The 23985-nt window shown below is 42.9% G+C and overlaps 1 protein-coding gene across 1 annotated transcript in view; it reads left to right on the plus strand.

Annotated features, from left to right (window-relative positions):
• Cdc42ep3 (CDC42 effector protein 3) overlaps positions 1-23287 on the plus strand; it is a 24089-nt gene extending 802 nt beyond the window's left edge. Inside the window, exons 1-2 of the mRNA XM_015479755.2 lie at positions 1-58; positions 21260-23287. The exon at positions 1-58 is cut by the window's left edge and continues 802 nt beyond it. Coding sequence (XP_015335241.1) covers positions 21496-22260 — 765 coding nt within the window. The 5' untranslated portion in view covers positions 1-58; positions 21260-21495 and the 3' untranslated portion in view covers positions 22261-23287. The remainder of the gene's footprint in view (positions 59-21259) is intronic.
• Positions 23288-23985: the final 698 nt, after the last annotated feature.

The raw sequence follows: 23985 nt of genomic DNA on the forward strand, positions 1-23985 counted from the left end.
GGGCGTCGGTGCCGGCCGGCTGGCCCCGTGGTAGCGGCTGGATCCTTGGCGGCTGCTGGTGAGTCGATGCCAGCCCTGGGCTCCTTCTCTACCTGAGTCTTTCCGACCCGCGGCCGTGGTTGCTTCCGGCACGCGCTGGTGTTAGGCTTGGAAACCTGCAGGGAGCGGGAATATCAAGGGCTTCGCCTGCTGATCTGGTGTCCGAGGTACCAAAGGGGACAGAAGGCAAACCTGGAGGGGGGTCGGGCAGCGCAACCAGGACGCTGGGCTCCACCATTTATGCCTATCACTTTTCAGGGTGGGGCTGTGTGGCTTCACTGCACCCTCCAAGCTATTGACAGAACCGTTCTGGGCGTGCGTTGCATTTTTCCATCTGAGAATAAACCGTACTTGGCTACCGCGCCCCTCGCGTTGTGGATTTGCATCAGGGCCCCACATGGGTGCACTGTGCAGACCTGCTGTGGCCTCGCCACCCCCCTCCCGATTGCTCTCCCCACTCTTTACGGAGGGCATTGTTGCTGGGGCTCCAACCTGTCGATCTGGCAGTTGATTTTTTTCCCCCTGACTGTGGTTTCTGAACAGCTGAAGCGTTTACAAGATTTTTTTTTTTTTTCTTTCTCCTTGAAACTGTCTTGACACAGACAAGTATCAGGCATGTGAGGACGAATGGATCTGGCCATTTTTTCGTTATGAATTATTATACTCCATCCCCCTCTCGCCTTTGGGAGGCATGTGTTTCATCTTATAAATAGAAAGTAGCATATTTTTTGGCAGGATCTCCCTTTATACAGTACAGTCTAGGAGAGGTCAGTTTAAAAATAAATATGCACTTGAATGTTACATTACCGAGAGCTGGGCTGTGGCTGGGACAGGCTTCGTGGACAGCAGCATCAAAGCCGGGAGCACAGCTGTGTTGAAAGGAGTAAAAGCCCCAGAGTGCAGCCCAGGCTGACAGTCAAGTAATTACATTTTCCTTTTTTTTTTTTTTTTAAGTGAGTGAATTAAAATGAGGGCGGGAAGAGGAATGTCAGGAGGGTATTGCAACATGAATCTTTCCAGTCCTGGGTATTTGGGAGAGTGGGCTGCTGTGTGCTGAGTGTGTAGGGGGCTCTGGGGAGGGAGCTGATGAATGTGTTAGGGAGACAGATTCCTTCCCCATCCCCCAGCTCTTAGTTCTCACAGTATCCCAGAGTTTCTTGGAGGTGCTGCCTTTGAAAAAAAAGAAAAAAAAATGAGGAGTGAAGCAGATGTCCCTGCTTTAATAGCAAAGACAGCCTGAGAGACTTAACCTAAACATCATACATAGGGAAGAAAAGCCTCACCAGGAAGCATCCAGGATGTATCAGAGGTATCCCTAAGTAGATTTAAAATACATGGAATATACTAACTTATAAAAGATCCTTCAATCTAACAACTAGGAAATGTAACTTCTTTTTCTGGATAGTTCCAGAAATCCCTTTGAGACCACCTGTAATTTGTATGGGCTTTTACTGGCAGCTAAACCCTTTCCCAAATAAAGCACTCAGAAATAAGGTGGGGCAGTTGTGAAATGTTTAGCACTGTCACGTGTGAAATAAATGATAAAGATCATTTCTTTTTATAGTGCTAGGGGTGGAACCCAGGGCCTGGCACATGCCAGGCAAACACTCCACCACTTAGCTACATCCCTGGCCTGATAAAGATCATTTTCTGTATTTAAAGAACAGTTAAAAGTCCTTCACCAAGTCTTCCAAGGTAGGCCTTATCTATCCATCACATAAAACTGGACTACCAAAGTCCCTGCCCCCTGGCTCACAGATAAGAACTTTAGAGGAAAATTTTGAATGCATTTCTGGGTCCATGGCAGTTTCTGTTTTGCAGTGGTGTCATCTGCTAGAGATTTACATTATGAATTCCATGATTGGAACATGGTGCTGAGGCTGTGGCAGCCCCAACAGACATGAATTAAGATGAACTCCCCCCCGAATCATTCTGAGCACTAAAATTCTGTTTTGTATCTCAATAGGACATGTAAAGGCAGCTAGAGTAATACGTAATACTTTTTTTTCTTTTTGCTTTTTATTGCAAATTTAAATGTGGTGCAAGATGCATAAATACAAAGCCGTACAACAAATGCACAAGGGCTCCCCTGAGCTAGTTTGCCCTGTCTGCTCTCCAGCTTTTCCTTTAATGTGGTGTTTTGTTTTATGTCCAACATGTTCACAAAAGCTGCCCTTTTTCACTTATAAAATTCCTGGTATTCAACAATGTTGGGGATAAAGATACTTTAACCTATATCACCCAAAGATTTTTAGCAAGCCATAAAATTTTCACAAGCTTTTTGCCCATTAGCCATAGCATTTATCCTGTGGGTGGAACACAATTCACAACCTAAAAGCCTCTGGGAAGACTGCTCTGATTTTTTTTTTTTTTTTAAAACAATTACATAGGCTTGTTCTTTCAGTTGATTTCATATAGGCCCCATCTAATTTTTTTTTTTAACCAGAATCCTGTGGATCTGTTTTTCTTTTCATTGATTGAATAAGAGCTTAAAATCTATTTTAAGTGCAGTATGTTTATCAGAGAACAAGTATAGCCATCTGAAACTAGTAGATTCAGCCAGCCACAAAATCTCTACCAAGCTTGGAAGCCAGAATATTCTCCTGATACACCACTTTGTTCATTGCTTTTGGTGTTAAAAGTACTTTCTCCATGAGGCTCGTCCTAAGTGCCAAGAGGTCATCTTAGCCCTTTACTTTGACGAACTCATTTATTGCCAACAATCATTCTATAAAAAAAGAACTGTTAATATTCCAATTTTACAGTTGTAGAGACTGAGAACAGATGGGGTACATAACTTGCCTAAAGTTATACAGCAAGGAACATACCTACACGTGTACCTGCAGTTTAACAACACATTGTGTGCTTGCGTGAGTGGGTAATTCTACATGAAAGTCCGCAGCTCTTTGAGTTAAAGGGATGGGAAAGAACCATGAAGTTATTAGATAATGTAGGTCAGACTGCCTGGGTAGAGGGCCTGTTTCTGATACTTAATATTTGTGTGTCTTTGGGCAAGCTCCTTAGCTTGTGTGTCTCAGTTTATCAGTAGTAAAAATTATGATAATATCACCCTGAGGATTAAAGGAGTTGAATAACATAATGTACTCAGAACAGTGTCAGGCCTAGAGTAGGGGCACAATCATGATGTTTCATTGTTGTTTCTGTTGTTTTACTAAGGACTTGACACTGTTTCTCTCATTTAACATTTTTCGAATAGATGGTATAGTGCTTCTTTTCCTGATGAGACTACAGGCTCAGGACAGTTCAGTAACTTAGCCAAGGTCACACAGCTAAGTAAGTAGCAAAGTCAAGTTTGAAATCATGTGGAGACCTTGTATTGATACCATATCCCCAGCACCAGGGAGGAGGGGGAGCAGGGAAGCTACTAAATCTGATTATTGCTATAGCTTTTGGCCTCTGGCAAGGAACTCATTTTATATTACTCTCTATCTCACAGTGTCACCCCACAAAGGAAAATGACAATAATTGCCATCCTTAGGGAATACAGCATAAAGTATTTTATTAGAGATGGTCCAGTCCCATGCATAAGGCAACAGTGGTCTACAGCAGATCCAGCACAAAACTGCCAAAGTCGACACAAGCAGTTTATACAATGAATGAAGAGATTTATTAGGTAAAAAAATGTAGGACTCTGGAATGGGAAAGCAAGCCAGGCCCCAGCCAGGGACAGGGAATTTCAGCAGCCAGGAAAGAAGTAGGTTTGTGTCTTTGCTTCATAGTTGGGGGTTGTAGGTCCAGAGGCCAAGTCTGGACAGCCACCATATCCATGAGGCCTGACCCTGCAGTCCCCAGCACTTGGGATGCTGAGCACATGTGTGGTCATGATATTGTCCTGGAGCTAAGGACAAGGCAGGAACCACAAGGAGGCTGGGCAGGAAGGCACTGGTCTCCATTCTGGGCGGAAGGGGGATTGGTAACAGTTCTGCCCATGCCCTGCGTGCTGCTAGATAAACTTCTGGTGTGGAAGATAGAGCAAGGAGGCTTTGGGAGGAGTGTGCCTTGTACAGCCCCCTGGCCTTCATCACCTTTGATGCTCTGAGTTTGTGATGAACTGAAAACCTGCGCAGGGGGCTGCGCAGACTGCAGTAGAGGTTCTGGAAGGGACAGGTTGCCCCCAAACCAAAAGCAGTAGGCCTGGAGCTATCATCCTCCATTTAGAACCTTCTCTTTTCCTTTCCCTTCCCTTTAGTCTGTAAAAGAAAACTACACCCCCCCAAAACTCTAATGAATAAGTAGCCAGACAGTTCTATAGCAATAATCAGGTAGATCCTTCCTTAAGAAAATGCCTTCTTTTGCCTTTTCATATAGTTCAATGCCAAGTTTCACCAGAGTTGCATGCAAATGAACTGAGTCTGACAGAACTTCTGTTGGAGAGGCAGTTTTAAAAATTTAACTCTACAGTTTTCTACTATGAAGCATGACACTGGATATTTTAAAAATTACTGTTTCTAAGTAGTCAAGTCAGTGAGTTCCAAACTAGTTTTCACTTGGTTCTTATTGCTTGCCTAAGTCATGCATTAATAGTAGAACTCTAGAATCCCAAATTTAAAATGTTAAAAATAAAGGATTGTCAGTGATTTGGAAATGATTTGCTATTTTGAGAAAGATAGGATTTGCTTTCTAGTTTTTAGCTCTTTGTTTTAAGTGTGGCAGTGGTCACCAGCCTGCATTTAGATAATGGGGCACCACCGCTTGAATAAATTGAGACTTGACTAGCATCAGAAGCAGGTTCTGTGGGAAACCAGTTTGATGAAGGCCCTTTTCTGCAAGAGTTTTCAAAGCATTTATCATGGCAGTGTGCACTGTGAATCTCAAATGGAGATGGCATCCAGAGTTTCTCCAGTTGTTTTGCCCCCAGAGCAACTGTAGGCTGGTCTGAGAACAATCAAAAGACATGAAAATCAGAAAACGTAGCTTTCTGATAGTAGTCTTAGTTTGACCCAAATGGTGTAATTGACCTTTCAGAGTCTTTCTTCACCTTTAACTTGAGGCATTTGGTGCTCTAGAATCCAATCAGCCAGGATCTACGGTAGCAGCACTATCGTACTAATAATAATGTGAAAGCTTGGAAAACAGACCAGTGTAGTTCTCTGCAGAGCAGCCTGAGCAGACTGGAAGGCAGGGAACTTCAAAGGCAGACCTCTATTTAGACAGACTACACATTTGGGAATCAGTCATGTTCTGGTGACAACTTGAAGGTCAGACTTGTAGACACCATCATGCCAATGATAGATCACTGTCATGTATTTAGTTGAAAGAGACCTATTCAAACACATCATCATTTAGGCTACACACATTTTTAAAATAAGCAAAGGCACATTTGGTAAAATGTGGTTTTGCTGTTTTGGAATGTGTTTGATTTCTTACCCTTTTTTATTATTTATTTATTTATTTATTTAAACTTCTCTTTGCCTCGGGTCAATTCAGACTCAAAACATTGATTTTACCCCAGCAGGAGATGAGGCTCCATGCTTTTGAGTGACCAGCTAGTCATAGGCAAATCCCTCTCCTTGTCTGGGTCAGCTCCATCTTCTTATCTGTGAAATGGAAGAGAGGAGATGGAGTATCTCAGTATTCTCTAAGCCCCAAGCTCTCAATTTCTATACTTCAAATTCTCTTTTTCATTATCTGTGGCATTGCTATAGGATCTGATGCCTTCTATTGCGACACTTATTACATTTACAGTGGTCACTAGTTGACTCATGTAGCTGCCTAATTGGAGTACCTGGGAAACAGGGACTGAACCTCCTTTATCTTGGTATTCTTCTGTTTTACAAAAGAACCTAATGAAAAAGTAGACAGTCTAGTCCTACCCATTTATCCAATCCTTCCTATGACATCCTTATTTAATTCAGGCTGTAGTAAAATTATTTCTTCCTAGGCTACAAAATATTCAAGGGCAGGAACCCCCCTCATTTGGTTCTTCTGGTAACGATCATCCAAGGGTACTGTGGAAATTGTTTCCTTCTCATCTTCACAACTGAGCAGTTGCCATCTCTAACAAGGTTTCCTGTGCCCCAGGGGTGATTGTGATTGTATTTCCTAGTGCTGGCCTAGACCTCTCACCAGCCTCCATTGTGAGCCATTTACCTTTGGGTGTGCTTATTTGCCCTCTGTCTTTCCATACTTCCAGTACTTGATAGGCCCTCAGTGGGCTTGTTGTCAAATGAATACATGGGTGACCAGGCTGGGGTAGGTGAAGGGACATGGAAGCCACATCTCACTGGGTGAACCAGCTAGAGCCACATGACTCCCTGTATACATGTCACAGCACTGGGAAACAGTTCTTGCTCTCAAGAAATGAAATGTCTTCTGAAATATAGTTGCGTTTTGGCCTCCTAGTAAGTTTAACATGCATGGATGTCAGTGGTTCTGCTCTGTATTCCTGGTGAGAGTGTTAGGCCAGGAGCTCACCTGGGGGAAGGTGCTGCTTCCGATGCCATCCTGCAGGCAGATCTCAGGACCAAGGCAGGTAGAATAAAGCAAGGACTTCCTTCGAGTTCTATATTTTTTTTTTTTCCTGAGATATAGAATTAGAACCAGAACATTTGGGAGTTGTTCACATTATAATTAGACAGTCCAGTAGGTGAACAAACCCCAAGGTCTAAAAGAAAGAAGTTTGGAAGAAACTTCCACAGCGAGTTTCCAGTTCCTCTTATTCCTTCAACAGCTCTAGTGTTTTGAGTTTTTTGTCGTTTTTGTTTAATTTTTTTTTTTTTAGTAATTACTAATAATAACTACCCCCCACCCCCATTGATTTGGGCTTTTTACCAACCAGGCCTTTGTCAAGCACCTTATTTTCTATTCCTAAGAAGATGTCTGCCATTAATCTTTCTACTTTACAGATGAGGAGCCTGAGGTTCCCAGTGGAAGTCCCTGACACCACTTGGCACCCTTAGGTTACTACCAGGAAGCATGAGAAGGGATGATGAAAATTATAGCTAGAAAAAAATATTTTGATACTTAGGATAGTCTTACTTTCATTAAATAGATTATATTTTTTCTTTGAAATTCCTTAGAAGCCTGATGTTTCTACACATGTTTAGAACTACAGGATCCTAACATTTCATAGCTGAAAGGGACTTTATCTCAGCCCTACTCTTCCATTTTGACATGAAAAAAACTGAGGCCCTAAGAGTTTTACTGACATGAAGCATGAAGCAAGAATCTTTTCTTAACCTGGTTCTCTTTCCAACATTTTTTTAGGCAAGGAAAGAAAGAAAGTGTTCAGCCCACTGTTCCAGCAAATAGTAACATGTCTTTGGCTAAAGGCAACAGAGGTCAGCCCCACCCTCCTGGATCTTCCATCCCTTCACCACTGTTCCAGAAGTGTTTTCCTTGAGTCCAAGGGACACTGAATAGAGTGTGAAGAACCACTATCCTAAAATACTTTGTCTTTGATATTAAATATAAATAAATCTTGAGCACAAATGAATATACAGTTTTTACCATTCTCTTTGTGTAAGCATGTGCAGACCAGGGGCTGCCCCTTTAAATGAAGACCCTGGGCCAGAGGATGTCCCCAGGAGTGCTCTCTCAAGCTCCTCCTTCCCTCCCTCCACCCCTCACCTCAGGGGTCCCAGCTGCCATCTGAGACTTAGCCACAACTTCCTGAGATGGCCTCTCTCTTACTCTTTGGGCTGCTAACTCATGCTGCTTCACACTGCTTCCTTAAGAGCCCTACCTGGCTTCCTGATCATCCTAATCACATGACTAGTTTCTTCTTTGGGACTCTGTAGCTGTAACTGTCACCTAACAGCTTGTCAGGTGTTATCAGGTTTCTTTCTTTTCACCCACCACCAGTTCCATCTGCTGTCACTCTACTTGTGCCATCTAGCTGCCTTCCTCTGGTGGGCGCTGGCTTCCAGAGCTCCTTGTAAGGTGGGTTCCCCATGAGTTCCAGACGTGCTGGGTGTGGCAGGATCCGTGCTGTGTGGTCTGTGCAGGGATGCTCAGAGGGCTGCAGCTTCCAGCCTCCGCCTCACACTGTTGGCTCACAGCTTGCAGTGAACAGAATGCCCAGGTCGGTTTTCATAAGAACTACCAGCCACATCCTGCCACATTCGTGTGATTATAGAATTAACTTCAACCCAATCACAGGATTTCTGACTTGTTAGTTCAGTTTATTCTCGTGGACTTCATCTTGCCCCTACTCAAGTCCATCAAGGTAATTTTGGACCCCCTTTTGTCACTAGCACATGGAGGCTCCCCAGGAGTCCCATGTTATCCATGATAAGAGCATCTGCTGTGTCTTTCAAGTCAGTTGACCTATGGATAAGATTCTTCTCATGCTTTGCTAAACTCAGCATTTGCTATGTAATCTACCCTCTAGCAGTTCCCTGCATGCTGAGTGAACTTCTTATCAGTGCCTACATAACATTTATTTCCTCTGTTGGAACCACACAGTTTCACTGAAGATGGATGTGATACCTGGCAATTGTCTCTCTAGAAATCAAATCATTTGTCTATGTGTACTGCTTAAATAACTATAGATTTCCAGAGGTTCTAGAAAATGTTTCTATGATCAGCAGGCAAAGATTTGTAGGACCTTAGGATGTTACTTACTCCTCAGGCTCTGGAAATCTGGACTCCCACAGTGTGAAGTCCTTTCCTGTGATTATTGCTTTGCCTTGGGCTTCCCTTTTCTATAGAATGTCCATTGTAGTTTCTTGAGATTTCCTAATACATTTTAGGCTGCATTAGCCAAGTTCCCCCCAACCCACTTCCTTTTGAAAGGAAATGGCAGGAGAGCAAGCCCATTGTTTCTCCAGGGTGTCATTCTTCAAGTATGACTTGACTATAACCAGGGGATCAGAATCATGCAGGGGACTGTTTTTTCAGATTTTCCTTGAGTCTTGACTAAGACACTGTTTGCACATTGCAGTCATGGATAAAGTCATTTCCCATTTAAACAGCATGTCCACAAATATTTGCCCTAATCCCAAAGATCTGTACCATCATGTAGAAATACTCTGGCTTGCATTGATACACTGTTAAATTATTACCCTGCATGACAGAAGAAGACTTAAAATGTCTTACAAGAGAGTAAAAATGAACAAGAGCTTTTGCCATAACAAAAGAGGTGGGAGTGCTTTGTTTTTTTTTTTTTTTCTTTTTCCAAGTCATACTTTATTTCATAAATACATGAAAGACCTTTATCACATAACCAGAAGCATAAAACAAACAGATTTTTTTCAATATTCACTCAGATGGGCAAACCTAAGTTTCTAGGATCTGTTGTAAAGGGTATATTTCTTGCCTGACCACCTACTGAGAGTGGGTATAGAATGTCTGATGTTTTCTAATTTTCTTGAATTTAAAAATTTGTCCTCAGTGAATGAGCAGATCTTCAAGCAATACCTCTTATGTAGGGAATAACTATTATGGGTCTGCTCAATCTAAAAGCTTATCAACAAAATTACTTCCAATTAAAAAAAGAAAGCAATTGCACACATATATAATACAACCCGCCGTTCTTTAGAAATCACTTTCTTAAATTAGACAGACATTTTTAACAAATTATATATTATTTTTAAATTCAAATTATATAGTCCCAAACTGATCACAGAACATAGATTAAAATAAAACAATCCTTTCTCTTTTATTCATATATTTTATTATCTACAGTTTTTTGGCAAAAAATGATCAAAATAATAATTTTTTTTCATTAAATGGGAGTGCTTTGTTAAACGACTTTTTTTCCCCTGTAGAAGTTACAGAAAAACTTCACCTTACGTTTTCGGCAGGTCGGGGAGGGTTGATGAGGAAGAGAATCACAGCATCTGTTTCATGCCTTCTGACCTGCTCGTTCCATTCCACAAACATTTATTTAGCACCTACTATGAAGTTCTAGTTCTCTCTCCCAGATAACAGCTGAGTGGAGGAATTGGTCAGGTGAACAGTCAGAACCGTGTGGTAATTGGTAGGTGTAAGGTATGCACTTGGCGCTGGGAGTTCAGGAGGCCTTGTGAGCCGGCAGGAGGTATTGCTGCTGGGTGGGCAGTGCCCCAGATTTTCAGGGCAGATCTGTCCCTGAAGAGTTCTAAGTAGACAGTGACAAGGTGACTTGAGAATTCTATGTAGCTCACCTGGTGTGGTTTGGAAGATAAAGTGGTGGGGGGCTGGGTACAGGGAGACAGGTGGGGAGGCAAATATCCTCGTGCAGCAGATGGTGAGGGCCAGGAGGCAGGTGGAGGCAGGGAGGATGGACAAGGAGAGACAGCAGTCCAGCTAAACTGAAGACACAGATGACAGGACTTGACTGGGAAAATGAGGCAGGGGAAGGAGTTGGAATGACAGCTGGGTTTTACAGTTGGATGATTTCCGCCATTGTTCAAGAGAAGAAAGTGTTGGAGGCAGGCAGAAAGAATAAAAATGGAGTGTCTAAGGGAAGCAAAGTGGAGGAGTCCAAAACACCAAAGGGGGAAAGTCCAGGGCTTCTCAAACTGTCTGAGAAGGGCCACTATTTTTCATTTTGTTGTTTGTTTCAATTTCCAATCTATTGTATAATGATACTGTGCACAGTTGAGTGTACAGCGTGGGCCACAGGTACTTCCCACACAAGCCCAACAACACCTAGCTCCCAGGTTTGCCAGTAGCCTCTTCAGTGAGTGGAAGGGGCAGTTTACTGATGACGTTTGATTGTTAGGCAATGTCAAAAGTTTATATAGGTATTTTTACTTATGTTGTCATGGTCTGGCCCTAGTCCATGGACGCACTTTGAGTAGCACTGGTCTAGACTGAAGCAGACATGTGTGGGCTGAAGTTCGAATTTGGAAGTCACCATTAGAAGTGATAGTTGAATACACATGCTGGCTATGATTGCAGGAAGATGGATAGCCCTCCAACTCATTTTTTATGAAAAAAAAAATACCAACATCTAAAGCAGGGCTTAAACTTTTTTTTTTTTTTGTAATTAGTCAATATTTAGGTTTGGAGAGCCACATGCAATCCATATCCCAGATACTCAACTTTGACCTTGTAGGGCAAAAGCAACTATGCTGGAACTTCTCAGTCTCAGCACCACTGAGATTTGACCCCAGATTACTGTTCTAGGGACCATCCTAGGCATTGTAGGAATGTTTAGCAACATCCCTACAAAATGTACTCACAAAATGCCAGAAGCGCCTCCTGTCATGGAATCAAAAATGTCTCCAGACATTGCCAGATGTCACCGGGGAAGGGATGTGGGGATCATGCTCAGTTGAGAACCACCAAGCGACAGACAATACATAAATGAATGGCCATGAATATGTTCTAATAAAGCTACTTACAAAATCAGGCAAGGGGCCAGACTTGACTTGCCCACTGTTGTTTCTGGATCCTTGACTTAAGAGAGGGCAGAAGGAAACCTAAAAAGGCTTATTCAGTTAAATTTGAGAGTCTTCTGTATTCCAAACTCAAGAAGGGCTAGGGGAGGTTTGTATCAACAGAAGCTGTCATGTACGGCACCGTTGCTTACCTTATTCTTTCAGTCCCTCCCATCTACCTAGACATACTAGACATAAAATCACAAAGCAGGAAATTAACAAATCACGTAAGTGTTACACAGCCCAAGAAAACCTCCAAGCAAGGCATCAGCAAGCCTGGTGTCCCTAGGGGAATTAGAGACTTCCTCCAGGAAGGAAGTGAGCAAAGCAGGTCCTGGAAGATGTCGTGCATAGTGGCGGATGGTAAGAAGGCAGGAGGACATTCCCTATAAGGAACACAGGGTTCTTAGTTTTAGAAAGTTAGGAGGGAAGTGTCCAAAGTGAGGGAAGGGAGTCATTGTCCCTGGTCAAAGCTGTGTGATTGCACTCTGTCACATGCATGTGCTTCCTCTGGGAAAAAAATTAATAGCACTTAACCATATTTTCTAAGAACAGGATGTTTGTTTTTTTTCCTTGAGGCTCAGAGGGCTTTTTATTGGTTTAAAATTTTAATCTTTTGACCCTTAACACAAAGTCAAATTCCTTCTGTGATTGTTTTTGACAATAGCAAAAATACTGAGAAGTCCTAGTGAGTGGAGGCTGGAGCAGCAAGTGTCTAGGACCCTTTTTTACTTGCTTCTGGTTTCTGGGGAGGTCAGGTTAGCATCTCTGTCTCTCCTTGATGTTGAGATAGGAATGCATCGTTCCTCTTCACACTGCCAGATTTCAGAATAGGTTTTGTTTGTTGGCAGTTTTCAGGTTATCAGGCCTTCAGTGGTTAAAGTGCAGCTGTGGCTGAAATCCTAGCTCCCCCACATTTTGTCTGATTAACCTGAGATGTGGGCTTAATCTGAAACTATTTCCTAAGAAGTCTCTTTTCTGTATAGCAAGAGATAATACCTGCCTGACCTGGAGCAAGCACTCAAATTTTAGCTATTACTCTTCACACATGGAGATTCTTTACAGAACGAAGCATTTCGAATTTGCTTTTTAGGGAGTCTCTGTAGATCTGTATTGGGAGCAAATCAACCTGCGTCTTGTGATGGAAGAGCTAACATGATGGGTTTAACAATTCCAAATTTGAACTTCACTGCATGCCGTGTGTTGTGGGAGGCAAAAGGAGGAGAAAGACCCAGTCTATGCTTACAGAAGAGCTTTCGGCCTAGCTAGAAATATGTGTGTATGGACATGTATACAGCTAACACAGGGAGGTCTGTCGTGGAAGTGGTTTAGAATACAATGATCACCACCAAATTACAAAGACACCTGGCGCTGGTGTAATGCAGAGAAGCCATGTTTCAGCCTATCTAAGAAGCATGGATGATCGCAGAGGACCCTAGCAGGATGGGGGAAGAGCATAGAAATCCCATATCTGTCCCTCATCCCAGTAGGGAAATAAAATCTCAGAGGGCCAAAATCTGAGAATGTGCATAAAGGCAAAGGACTAGGAACATGGTTATCTCAGGTGGCACGGACCAAGAGACCATACTCCGAATTTCTGTCAACTTGTCATTTTGGATCATTTGACATTACTATTGTTAGAAGCGGAATTTTGCACAGAATGATTGCTGACTTAAATGTCTGTTTTTATATGAGCAACTAAGCAGCTTCCAAAGTTTTTTGCTTTTGAGCAGTTTAGAATGAATAAGGTTATTCCTGTATTGGTATTGACTTTTTAGTGGCACTGGACCAAATAGGATTCATCATTAGGAAAGCACAGAAGCATTTCACAGCAGTGACCTTAGTAGATTCCTACCCACTAAACAAAAGCCTGGAGCACTTGGCTCGGCACTTCTGACCAGCCCTGAGGCAGAGTCCCATGTAAAGCCAGTCATGCACAAAGAACCCAGCATGAAAGAACCTGCCCTACGCCTGCCTCATTATAACTGTCAGGGATCAATGTCCCTTTTGAGTCCTCCCCAATAACTCATTTTTTATAGGCAAAAAGGCTATAATGGCCTCTCTTCAAAAGTGTTGGTACTTTGTGAGGTGGACGTTCTGTCATCCAATTTTGCTTCTACAAGTTCTTTCAAATAGTACAATTAGATCCTATAAACGTGAGGAGTGTACTCATCAGCAGTGAGTCTCCCATATGGTATTCGTGGTTCTCTATATAGTCAGGGTTGTAAAAGGAAAGTAAATACTAGCTATAGCTGAATCATCAACATCTGTCCATTTATAAATAGTTGAAGGTGAGATGTATCAGGCTTTCTGAGAGGGTCCGTAAAATACATCCTGCTCACCCTGAGATCTGCATGGCGGGGCTCAGCGCTGGGAACTCAGTTAATGGAGCTTCACAGTTTTGAACACATAGGTCTGTCCTCAGTTTAGATGCTTTGGGGAGAGGATAAGAATCTAAAAATAGAAAAGCCATCTTATCTTTTCAAATGGGCGGAGTGGAACAGACTAGAAGTATGAAAAGCATGTCCTGTAGGATGCTGTTGACTGGGTGTTCTCTGGTTACACTGATTTCTGTCTTGGATTTTCAGTTCAGTTTAATGTCAAATTTCTAACACTATGATCACCCCCTCCCGAGTTTTGAAATTCTTTTTCTGATTTAGAGAAACCCTCCTACAGAGGTTTGCAGAAGGATTGGCACGAATGCCCACATTGTAGCAATACTTTCGTGTTTCTGATACCAAAGGTTGGCCGGTCATCGCTGTATTAGTAAAGCATAGCCATGTTCAAACAGAAAGCTTTTTCCAGGGGAAGTCTGTGAGTGTTCATGTGGGAATGTGACATGGGACCATATGTAAATTAGCAGTGATAGTGCTTTTGTAGAGGGTGAATACCATCCTTCCTGCAGTATGGGGGGTTCCAGGGAACTGCTCCTCTCCTACAAAGATCCTCAGCCCATGCTCCTAGAAGCCCACTCCATCTTTCAAGAAACAGTCGGTTTCCTTGTAGTTTTTGCTTAGTAACCCTCGGGCCTCCCAGAACAAGTTAATCCCTTTTCCATTATGATTAAATGAATCCTTTAGATCCCTAAGGATTAATTTTCCCTCTCTATTAGTTTTCATTAAGCTGTTACAGTATACTTTCCACTTCTCATGTGTTCCCAGCTGCCCTCCTTAGAACTTGTAGGAACATGTTCCAGGTGGCCTTTTGTCCCTTCTAAAGTGTGAAGCTCAGGGCCCAATTCGGTTGTCCAGTGTCTGAGTACAGTGAAATAATTATCTTCTTTCCATGGTGGGCAGCAAAGAAATGCCCCTCTTTCAGTCAGGAAAGAGGAATAACTTTCGTATTTTTGTCTGAATGCTGATGACAGTGGCCAGGTGCTGGTAGGAGAAGTACACAGACGCTGAGGCAAAGGGAAACATGATCAGAAGTTGGGATGACCTTGAAGGATGTGACAGCTAAGCCAGAGGGGCGTGGAATGCAGCTCACTTCCTGCAAGAAGCAGAAAGGAAAAGGGCCTCTGGTCCCTTGGGGCAGTGGCACCCTGCTCACCCCACCTGCCCCTGTTTTCACACATGTGCGTTTTAAATTAACAGAGCAACCTGTTTTGCAGGATGCATGAAATTTTTTGTATCCTTTCTCTCTTAAGAATTCATCTAAAAACAATTAGTAGAAAAAAATCAAACATTCTTTTCTTAAAATAAATGGGATTTTTTTTTAATCCCAAACTCTTTGTTCTTTTCAGAGCCCTGTGAGCTGCCAATACAGTCAACTCTGAGTAATTCAGGAACTGATTTTTCAGTCTGTGTTTTTTTTTCATAACCCCTTGCTTTCCCCTTCTTAGTTGTTGCTCTGTTTTGGTATCTAAAGTAATTATTTTATTTGCCAAAAGGATGATAGAGAAATGAAGCAAAGGTCTGCTTCAGGATTATTTTTCCTTCAATATAATTGTTGTTACTGTGATTATTTCTACTATTGCTGCCATTTAAACTAAAGGCAGTCACAAGTACCTAAAATTGTCCAGCCTAATGAGTAGTGACCATTCAGCTGTCTGCCTTCTTTATCAAAAGTGTGGCTTTGGGCCAGCAGAGTAGTTTAATGGAAGAGCACTTGCTGAGCAGGCGTGAGGCCCTGGGTTTGTTCCCTGGCACCACAAAGAAAAATAAGAGGGTGGCTCTGTCTTCCTCTGGGGTTCTTTGTGTCTTGACACCTTGGATTTCTCACAGATACCTGTAAGTGGGAATATGTCCATTCCCAGCTGGACTCTGCATCCCACATCCATCTGCTGGGCATTCTCACCTCGAGAGGACACCAAGTGACTCCCTGGGGAGCTGGGCCTTGTTGTTGGCAAGGCTTTCCTCTCCAGTGCCCAGGAACTGCAGTGTTTGTTTTCAAAGGAATCTAAATTTCCAAAGAGTATTATCTCGAGTGTCCATCTAAGTGGGGGGAAAAAGAAGCAAAGCATGATCTAAGAACTAGGAGACAGGGATTAGCAATCATGGAGAGTTCAGATTTCAGGGACAAGGGCAGGGCTTTTGAGAAAGGGCTATGCATAGGAACCTTTCTTTCTGTCTGACTTTTTAAGATTCAGGGAAGAGAACAAGAGTAGAAGAATGATGACTAAAGAAAGCTGGAGATGCACAAAAGTGAATTGCAGAGTGAAAAAGGGAGCCCTCACTGCAGGAAAGCAATGGAGTTGGGAAGGGGAAAGCCTGGGTGTGAGTGACCATCTGTGTCACTAGCCACCTCCCAAGCTGAGACCTGTGCCCTGAGCCTCTGCAACTCCACCTGCCTGTCCTCCCTCGGTGAGGATGCCCTGCCATTCCTCCAGCATCCTGTGCTCTCTTGCCTCTTGGCTTTTCTCATTTCTCTTCTGACTAAAAACACTTCTGCAATCTTTTCCCACTTCGCACAGTATCATTCAGTGCCCTCTTCAGCAAAGGCCTGATCACAATGGGAAGAAGAGGCCTGACCCTTTGCCAAGCCTGAATGACAGGAGGCTCAGCCCTCATGGGAGGGCTTCATGTCTATACACTGTCATGCCTGCTTTGCCTTTGAACACATTTTCTTGTAGAAATGTTGGTGTTCTGATCCATAAATCTTAAGTTCCACAGCCTTTGTAGGACCTAAGTACCATGTGTAAAACAGGCTTTCCAAAAGAGTATAATCTGAGGCCCCTGCATTTTTTTTTATTAAGTAGTCAATTCATTCAAATGATTTGAAAATCCAAAATCATAAAAAGATATAGCCTGAAAACTTTCTTTTTCACCCTCATTCCTTTCCATCCACTTCCCCTGAGAGCAGTCACCACCATTATTAACTTCTTATGTATGCTTCCAGAAATATTGTATAAACATACCACCCAGAGCAAATATATTTACACAGTTTTGCACCTTTTTATTCCTTTGAAGATGCGCATCTTTGGTTTCTTGTCATTGGTACATGTTAAAAACTTCATCGTTTTTTGAGATGTAATTAGTATTCATTTGCATGGATATACTTAATTTATTTAACCAGCCCTCTGAAGGTGGATAGTTAGGTTGTTTCCATCTCTTGGCTGTTATAAACTGTGCTGGTTTGAACACTCTGTACTTTTCCCCCCATATATATAAGTGGAATAAGTCCCTATTAGGGAATCTGGGATCAGAAAGCACACGATTGGCAGTTTTTATAGATATTGCCAAACTGTCTTCCATTGAAGTTGGACCTGTTCATGCTTCTGCTGTCGGTGTGTGGCAGGGGAGGAGGGTTCCTGGTCCCCATCAGCCCACTGCATTGCCACACAGTTGTCTTAAACAGGCTTTGAAATGTGACCCTTTCATGATTTGGGAGCTGATTGAATTCTCAGAGAGTGTGCTCATTCAATGACAGGTCAAGATCTTAAACTCCAGAGCCCAGCCTCCTAGCTTAGTGCTTGATAGTATGTGACCTTGGCAGGATGACTTGACTTCTGTGTGCCTCAATAGTGTCTCATTTGTAAAATTAGGAAATTAGTATACTAGAAACAGCATCCTCCTGGGTTCCACATCAAAGGTTGGAACAGTGCCTGACTTCCAGGCTGCCCTGTCATACAAAGGTGCTGCTGGCTCCTTCGAGACTGACATGCCCTCTCCAGGATCTGTCCCTTTTACTAGTGGATAAGCCACCTCATTAGGTTGCTGCATAAGCCATGGCAGAGGTGGTGTTAAAAGAGTAGTCATCTTGGAAAGGAAAAGAGGAAAACTCATCAAGCTTTGTAGGCGTCTACTGGCTGATAAGCTGGGAGCCCAGAGTGTTCAGGAAGGAGAGGGGGAAGTGGTCAGTAAGAGACATCAGCACTGGATCTCCTCTCCTAAGATGAAGACTGGGTGCCTCCAGCTGAGAGGAGGACAGATAGCAGATAAGATAGAGTGGGACTAGGTCAGAGCTCCCAGATGCTTCCGCAACATCACAGACATCAACTCATTTAAAGTTGCAAGCCTGACATATTTGCCCAGAATTCCTTTTTTTTTTTTTTTTTTTTTAACTTCAGATGTATTTGGGAGCTCTTAGGAATGGCACAGAGTAGACATTAAATTATTATTTTTAAAGTCCTAGAAGCCTAGAAGTCAGGCAGTAAAAACTATGGAAAGTAGTCCAAAGAAGGAAAAGAAAAGAAAGAAAAAACTCTGCAGAATCACCACCTACAGCTTCTAAGCTCTCTTACCTTTTCCTTTGCTTTCAGCCATGTCCCTCCAACCTTTGTCTTCCTGCCACTAACATAAAATGCAACTCTTGCTAAGCTGCAGGACCCTCTGCCTGGAGGGCTGCAGAGCTCATCCCCTGTGCCTCTGAGAGCAGCATCCCCTCATCGTCTCACCATCCCAGGTCCTTTTTCAGTTAAAGGGCTGGTGTGAGCGACCCAAGCAGAGGGGCAAAGAACTGCTCTGTGGCTACATAGTCATTGGATTTTTAAAAACTTATTTGGAAGCTCCTCTCCCAGGTCCCAGCCTTGAGTAACCCAGCTTCACCAGCTGGCCACAAGCAGCCCTTGTGTGGCCCTGAGTCGCAGTGTCTCCACAGCAGCTGCGTCCAGCCTGGTGTGCTGAGGACCACTGCTCCCATGCACAGCTGTTCTTCAGAGCTGCTCACCACCTCCTGCAGTCTTGGCTCCTGCAGGCAGTCATCCATCCTGTGCCCAGAGAGCAGGACAGTGGTACCAGGAACCCTAGGCTGGGACCCAGTATTGAGCATTTAAACAGGCAGGAAGTTCTGATGTTTTAGCAGGAAGACCCAAGGTCTCAACTTGTGTTACTGGGACAAGACCCAAATCAGAGCTAAAACTAACACCGGGACTATGATCCTGTCTTTGTTTGGCAGCTCTGTGGTCATCCCATTCAGAGTGGGAGCATACGTCCTGTTGCTGCCCAGGCCTCTGCACACCCAGAGCCATGGTGGGACTGGGTGTCTAGCTCATCAAGCTCGGCCTTCTCAGGCCTAGTTGCTGGACAGCCTGCTGCACCCTGGGCAGGCCACTTTCCTAACAGAGCTAGTTGTTACCTTTGTCAGTGGGTGGTGGAGCACCGTTCTTGTCACCTGCCACTGGCAAGTCAATTTAAAACTCTTGCTGAAAGGAAAGAAATATGGAGCAGATGCAGACAGCCTCCAGCTGCTACAAAACAAATGTGGCTCTCTTCAAGCCACCATCTAACCAACCCTCGGAGTATTTATTGGCAGGCTCTGCTTCCAAGACTGGAAAGCCATATGGGAGAAGTTGCAACAAAGATAGAGAAGAATTTAGCCTCCATGTCAACTGAGGCAGCTGAAGAGTCGGAAGATTATTTTCAAGAGATAAGAGTTTCTCATCAGTAATGAAGGCCTGACATTCCCAAAGCCTTCATGTAGCTCTTCTCTTCTAATCTTATCATGTTGTATGGCCAGGGAGAGTGTGTTTTCTATGCTGGTAACAAATTACTACAGACCTAGTGGCTTACAACAGCCCCTATTTGTTATCTCATGTTATCTTACAGTTTCTGTGGGCCAGGGCTATGTCTCATCTGACACTTGACTGGGGAATGACATGTTCTCTAATATCATTGTCAGAATTCATCTAATGGGCCTGACATAGCATGACAGCTTACTTCTTCAAAATCAGCAATGGCGGTCTCTCTCCCATCAGCTAGGTTCTTCTCATTGTAACCTAACTGGGGTATGGCATATCACCTTTACCATACTATTTTGTACAGAAAGAATTCATAGGTTCTACCCACAGAGGCATTAATATCAGCAGGCAGATCACAGGGTTTTCTTAGAATTATTCCTACCCCATTGAGAGAGCCAAGCCTTACCAATAATGTTTCAGAATATTCCCAAATGAAGGCCCAGTCTATTTTATATAATCACAATGGTTTTTACTTTCTTTGAAATGGAGCAGTTTTGTTTTTTCCACCTCAAAATATCTTCAAATCCTCAAATCCTTGTCAGCTCAGTACTCTGCCACAGCTTGATTCCAACTCTAGCTCTTTTGATTACATTATTGAAAAAGGGTCATTTTTTTCTTCTAATTTCCATTTTCTCATCTATAGGAATGCATCTTAAGAAGATTTTATTGGACACCTACATAATAGTCATTGTCACTAACACTTCAGTTTGTGTTAGCTTTTTGTTAACATGACCAAAATACCTGACAGGAACAGCGTAGAGGCGGAAAAGTTGATTTGGGCTCACAGTTTCAGAGGTTCCGTCTGTGGTCAGTTGACTCTCTTGCTCTGGGCCTGAGGTGAGGCAGAACCCCCATGGTGGAAGGGCATGGCAGAGGGACATTACTCAGCTCATGGCAGCTGGGAAGCAAAGAGAGAGAGAGGTGTCAGGGACAAAATATAAACCCCAAAGTCATGTCCCTGGTGACCTTCTTACTCCAGCCAGGCCCCACTTGCCATGCAGTACAGCCTTCAGATGCTTAATCCAGCAAATGAATTGCTCCACCGATTAGGTTTCAGCTCTTAAAATATGATCATTTCACCTCTGAACATTGCTCTATTGCCTGATATGAGCTTTTGGTGGAGGGGTGTACCTCATATCCAAACTGAAATATAGCCTCTTTCCTGTTAGACTATTCATTTGATTGCATTAGTTTTATTTATGTACATAACTCAACAAAACAGTACTATTGACACTGCTACTGTGCATACACCAAAGCACAAAAAAGAAAAAGAGAGAAAATATACTTAACAAGTTGTCATAGACTTTCTTCTTAGAATAGAAGGAAAGGACTAAAACCTTAGACATGTTCAGAAAATTGTGTCCATAGCCATATTTAAATATGTCCAAAATAGAAGAGAGATCCGTGGAATAGAAAAAGGGGATTGAGGGGGCAAGGAGGAGGGATCGAAAAAGGGAAGAACAGTAGAATGAATCTGACCTAACCTTCCTATGTATATATGTGAATATTCCATAGTAAATCTCGCCTTTATGTATATCTGGAAGACACTAGTGAAAAAAAGAAAAAAGAAGAACTATAAATAGCAGAAAGATCAGTAGGGTGGAGGGAAGGGAACAGGGGAAGGAAGAGGGAAGGGAAATGGGAAGTATTGGGGACTGAATTAGGGCAAATTATATTCCATACTTTCATAATTAGGTCAAATGAAGCCTAATATTATGTATAACTAAAAAATTAATTTACCAGGGCATTGATGTCATAGTTTTATAGTTTTTTAAGTCCCTCATTCTCTCTCTTTTTTTTTTTCCTGTTTTCAGGAAACTAAGTCAACTGAGATTGATAAATCCCTTACTAAGATTAAAAGTTGTTATCCTGCTTAGAGGAAGGAAACAAGATAAAGTTGGGCTGTAGGTGGAAAGTGGCCCTGCCATTGTGTACAGGCCAGAGTGAACCCTGAAGCTTCCAAAGATTAAAACCACTTTGGTTTCTTCTCCAGGTCTCTCCTCGCCCTGGAAGGGATTGGATGATGTAACCCACTCTCCAGGAAGCCCCAGGTGGCCGTGAGCTCAACCAGGTGTCTCAGACCCCATCTCATTTCAGAGCCACTTCTGAGCCACTCAAGGAAAATGATGTGACAGTTCCTAGCCAGAAGGACTTTGGGGGAACGTTGAACATCTGTGCAGAAAGTGGCCCTTTTCCCCTTTTTTGAAATAGACATTCTCAAATTCCAAAATGCCAGCCAAGACCCCGATCTACCTTAAAGCTGCCAACAACAAGAAAGGGAAGAAGTTCAAGCTGAGGGACATCTTGTCTCCTGATATGATTAGTCCCCCCCTGGGAGACTTTCGCCACACCATTCACATCGGCAAAGAGGGCCAGCACGATGTCTTCGGGGACATTTCCTTCCTTCAGGGGAACTACGAGCTTCTGCCTGGCAACCAGGAGAAGGCCCACTCGGGCCAGCTCCCCGCGCACTACGAGTTCTTCCGGGCCAACAGCACCTCGGACTCCGTGTTCACAGAAACGCCCTCCCCAGTGCTCAAAAACGCCATCTCCCTCCCCACCATCGGAGGGTCCCAAGCTCTTATGTTGCCCTTATTGTCACCAGTGACATTTAATTCCAAACAGGAGTCCTTTGGGCCACCAAAGCTGCCCAGGCTCAGCTGTGAGCCCGTCATGGAGGAGAAAGCTCAGGAGAAAAGCCGTGTGCTAGAGAATGGGACTATCCACCAGGGAGATGCCTCGTGGGGCTCCAGTGGCTCAGCATCGCAGTCCAGCCAGGGCAGGGACAGCCACTCCTCCAGCCTGTCCGAACAGTATGCTGACTGGCCGGCCGAGGACATGTTTGACCATCCCTCCCCATGCGAGCAGGTGAAGGGAAAGACCAAATCCCAGGAGTCCCTCTCTGACCTCACAGGTTCCCTTCTCTCCCTCCAGCTGGATCTTGGGCCCTCGCTTTTGGATGAGGTGCTGAATGTCATGGATAAAAATAAGTAACAGGATGCCAGCTCTTTTCCTTTGGGGTAAAAGGTACCAAAATAAACAAAAAAACAGAAACTCAGCTAACCACAGTTGAAGAGAAGAGCTTCCCTGGCTGTTTTTTTGCAGTTACATGATGCGTTTTCTAAAATAATTATTCCTACAAAATATTTTTTTACCTGTTATGCCCTGTTTGCAAAAACAGTTTAGAAAAAGCAACAACAAAAACCCTGTCCTGGCAAAAAGAGGAAATGAGTCAGAACCCATTTTTGGCGGGCACTGCTGATTGATGTTCAGCTAACATTTTTTTTGGTTTGCAGACACATAAGAAATCTGCCTTGGCCGGGATTGGCACTAGCTATGGAGAGCTGAGCAAGTCACACTAAGAAACTTCACAGTACTCCAACAGTTTATGAGTTAAGAGAAAGTCAAAATTTTAACACCTAAGCCTTTTTTTCTAGACTCTTTTGTATATGATATTGTTTGGGCTCATGATAGCAAATTCTCCAGTGTTAAAACTTTTCTCTGTTTTCACATTTGAGCAATTTTATGGGTTTGGGGGATTTTCTTGTAGTTCTTATATATCCCTTATATATTATATCTATATTGCAAAATTTTGACTGTCAGCTACATGTTGGTAAGACACAAGCAAGGTATTACTGTAACTAAGTTATTTTTAAAGTTAAAATATATTTTTATGTGCCTTTGGCTTTTTATTGCAGAGTCTACATTTTATAGATAACACATCAAATGTCATTTGACTTGTTTCCATTAGGGTTCCATTGTAAGCTGTGTATGTGTGAGTTTAGACAAGCATATTCATTCTTGGCTTTTTTTTTTTTTTTCTTCGTCTGTTACCATACTTCTAACAGCAGCCAACAACGGATTTTAAAGTGTAAAGGCACAGGTTACTCATGATGCTTCTACAGAGACTGTGGGCTACACCACGTAATGCTATTTGGAAATATGAGTATTTTAGTACAGTACATACTTGCATTACTTAGGTACTTCATACAACACAATAAAGAGTAAATGTTAAAATGAATTTGCTTGTTTATAATAAACAAGAACATAAGAGAATAAGAATATTTTCTTTAAGTCCAACTAGGAAAATTCCTTCTCTAAAAGGTTCCTGAACTTTTAAAACAAGGTAAGAAATTATTTCCATCCATTCTGTAATTTTGATTAATTCCCTAAGGCTTGAGATTCTGAAGCACCTGCCCTCAATTTTAGGAGAAATGAACATGTGAGATCAGAAATTTTTTTAAATTATTATTATCAACTTCTCAGTGCTCATTTCAGTGCATCTCCTCCCTTGAACACCCTCCACAGCAGATTATTACAAACCCATCTCATCCTGTAGGATAAAGATTTGTCCTCAAGGAAGGCAGTAGAGAGACTTCCCTTTACCTAAGCCTCTGAGATGCCCTGAGGGTGTTGATTAAGGAAACAAGAACTGGAAACACAGATTCTTGTCTTGTCAACTACTCTTTCCCTGCCAAAGAAAATACTTACACACAATAATTGCCAGTTCTCTCTCAGAAACTTCTATTTCTCCTTGAGATGTATCCCTGAAAGGACTTCCCCTCCCAACCATCTCAGTGATTCTTTCCCCAGGCTTGGAGTTCTTGAACTTTTATTACCTGATCACCTGAAATTACTTTTGAACTGTGGGTGAGATGCACTGAGGACAACTAACCAAAGAGAGGAGGAAACATTCCCTGGAGCATTGAGTGCTTTCCA

This window comes from Marmota marmota, unplaced genomic scaffold, assembly GCF_001458135.2.
Source record: "Marmota marmota marmota unplaced genomic scaffold, marMar, whole genome shotgun sequence".
In the NCBI taxonomy this organism is placed as follows: domain Eukaryota; kingdom Metazoa; phylum Chordata; class Mammalia; order Rodentia; family Sciuridae; genus Marmota; species Marmota marmota.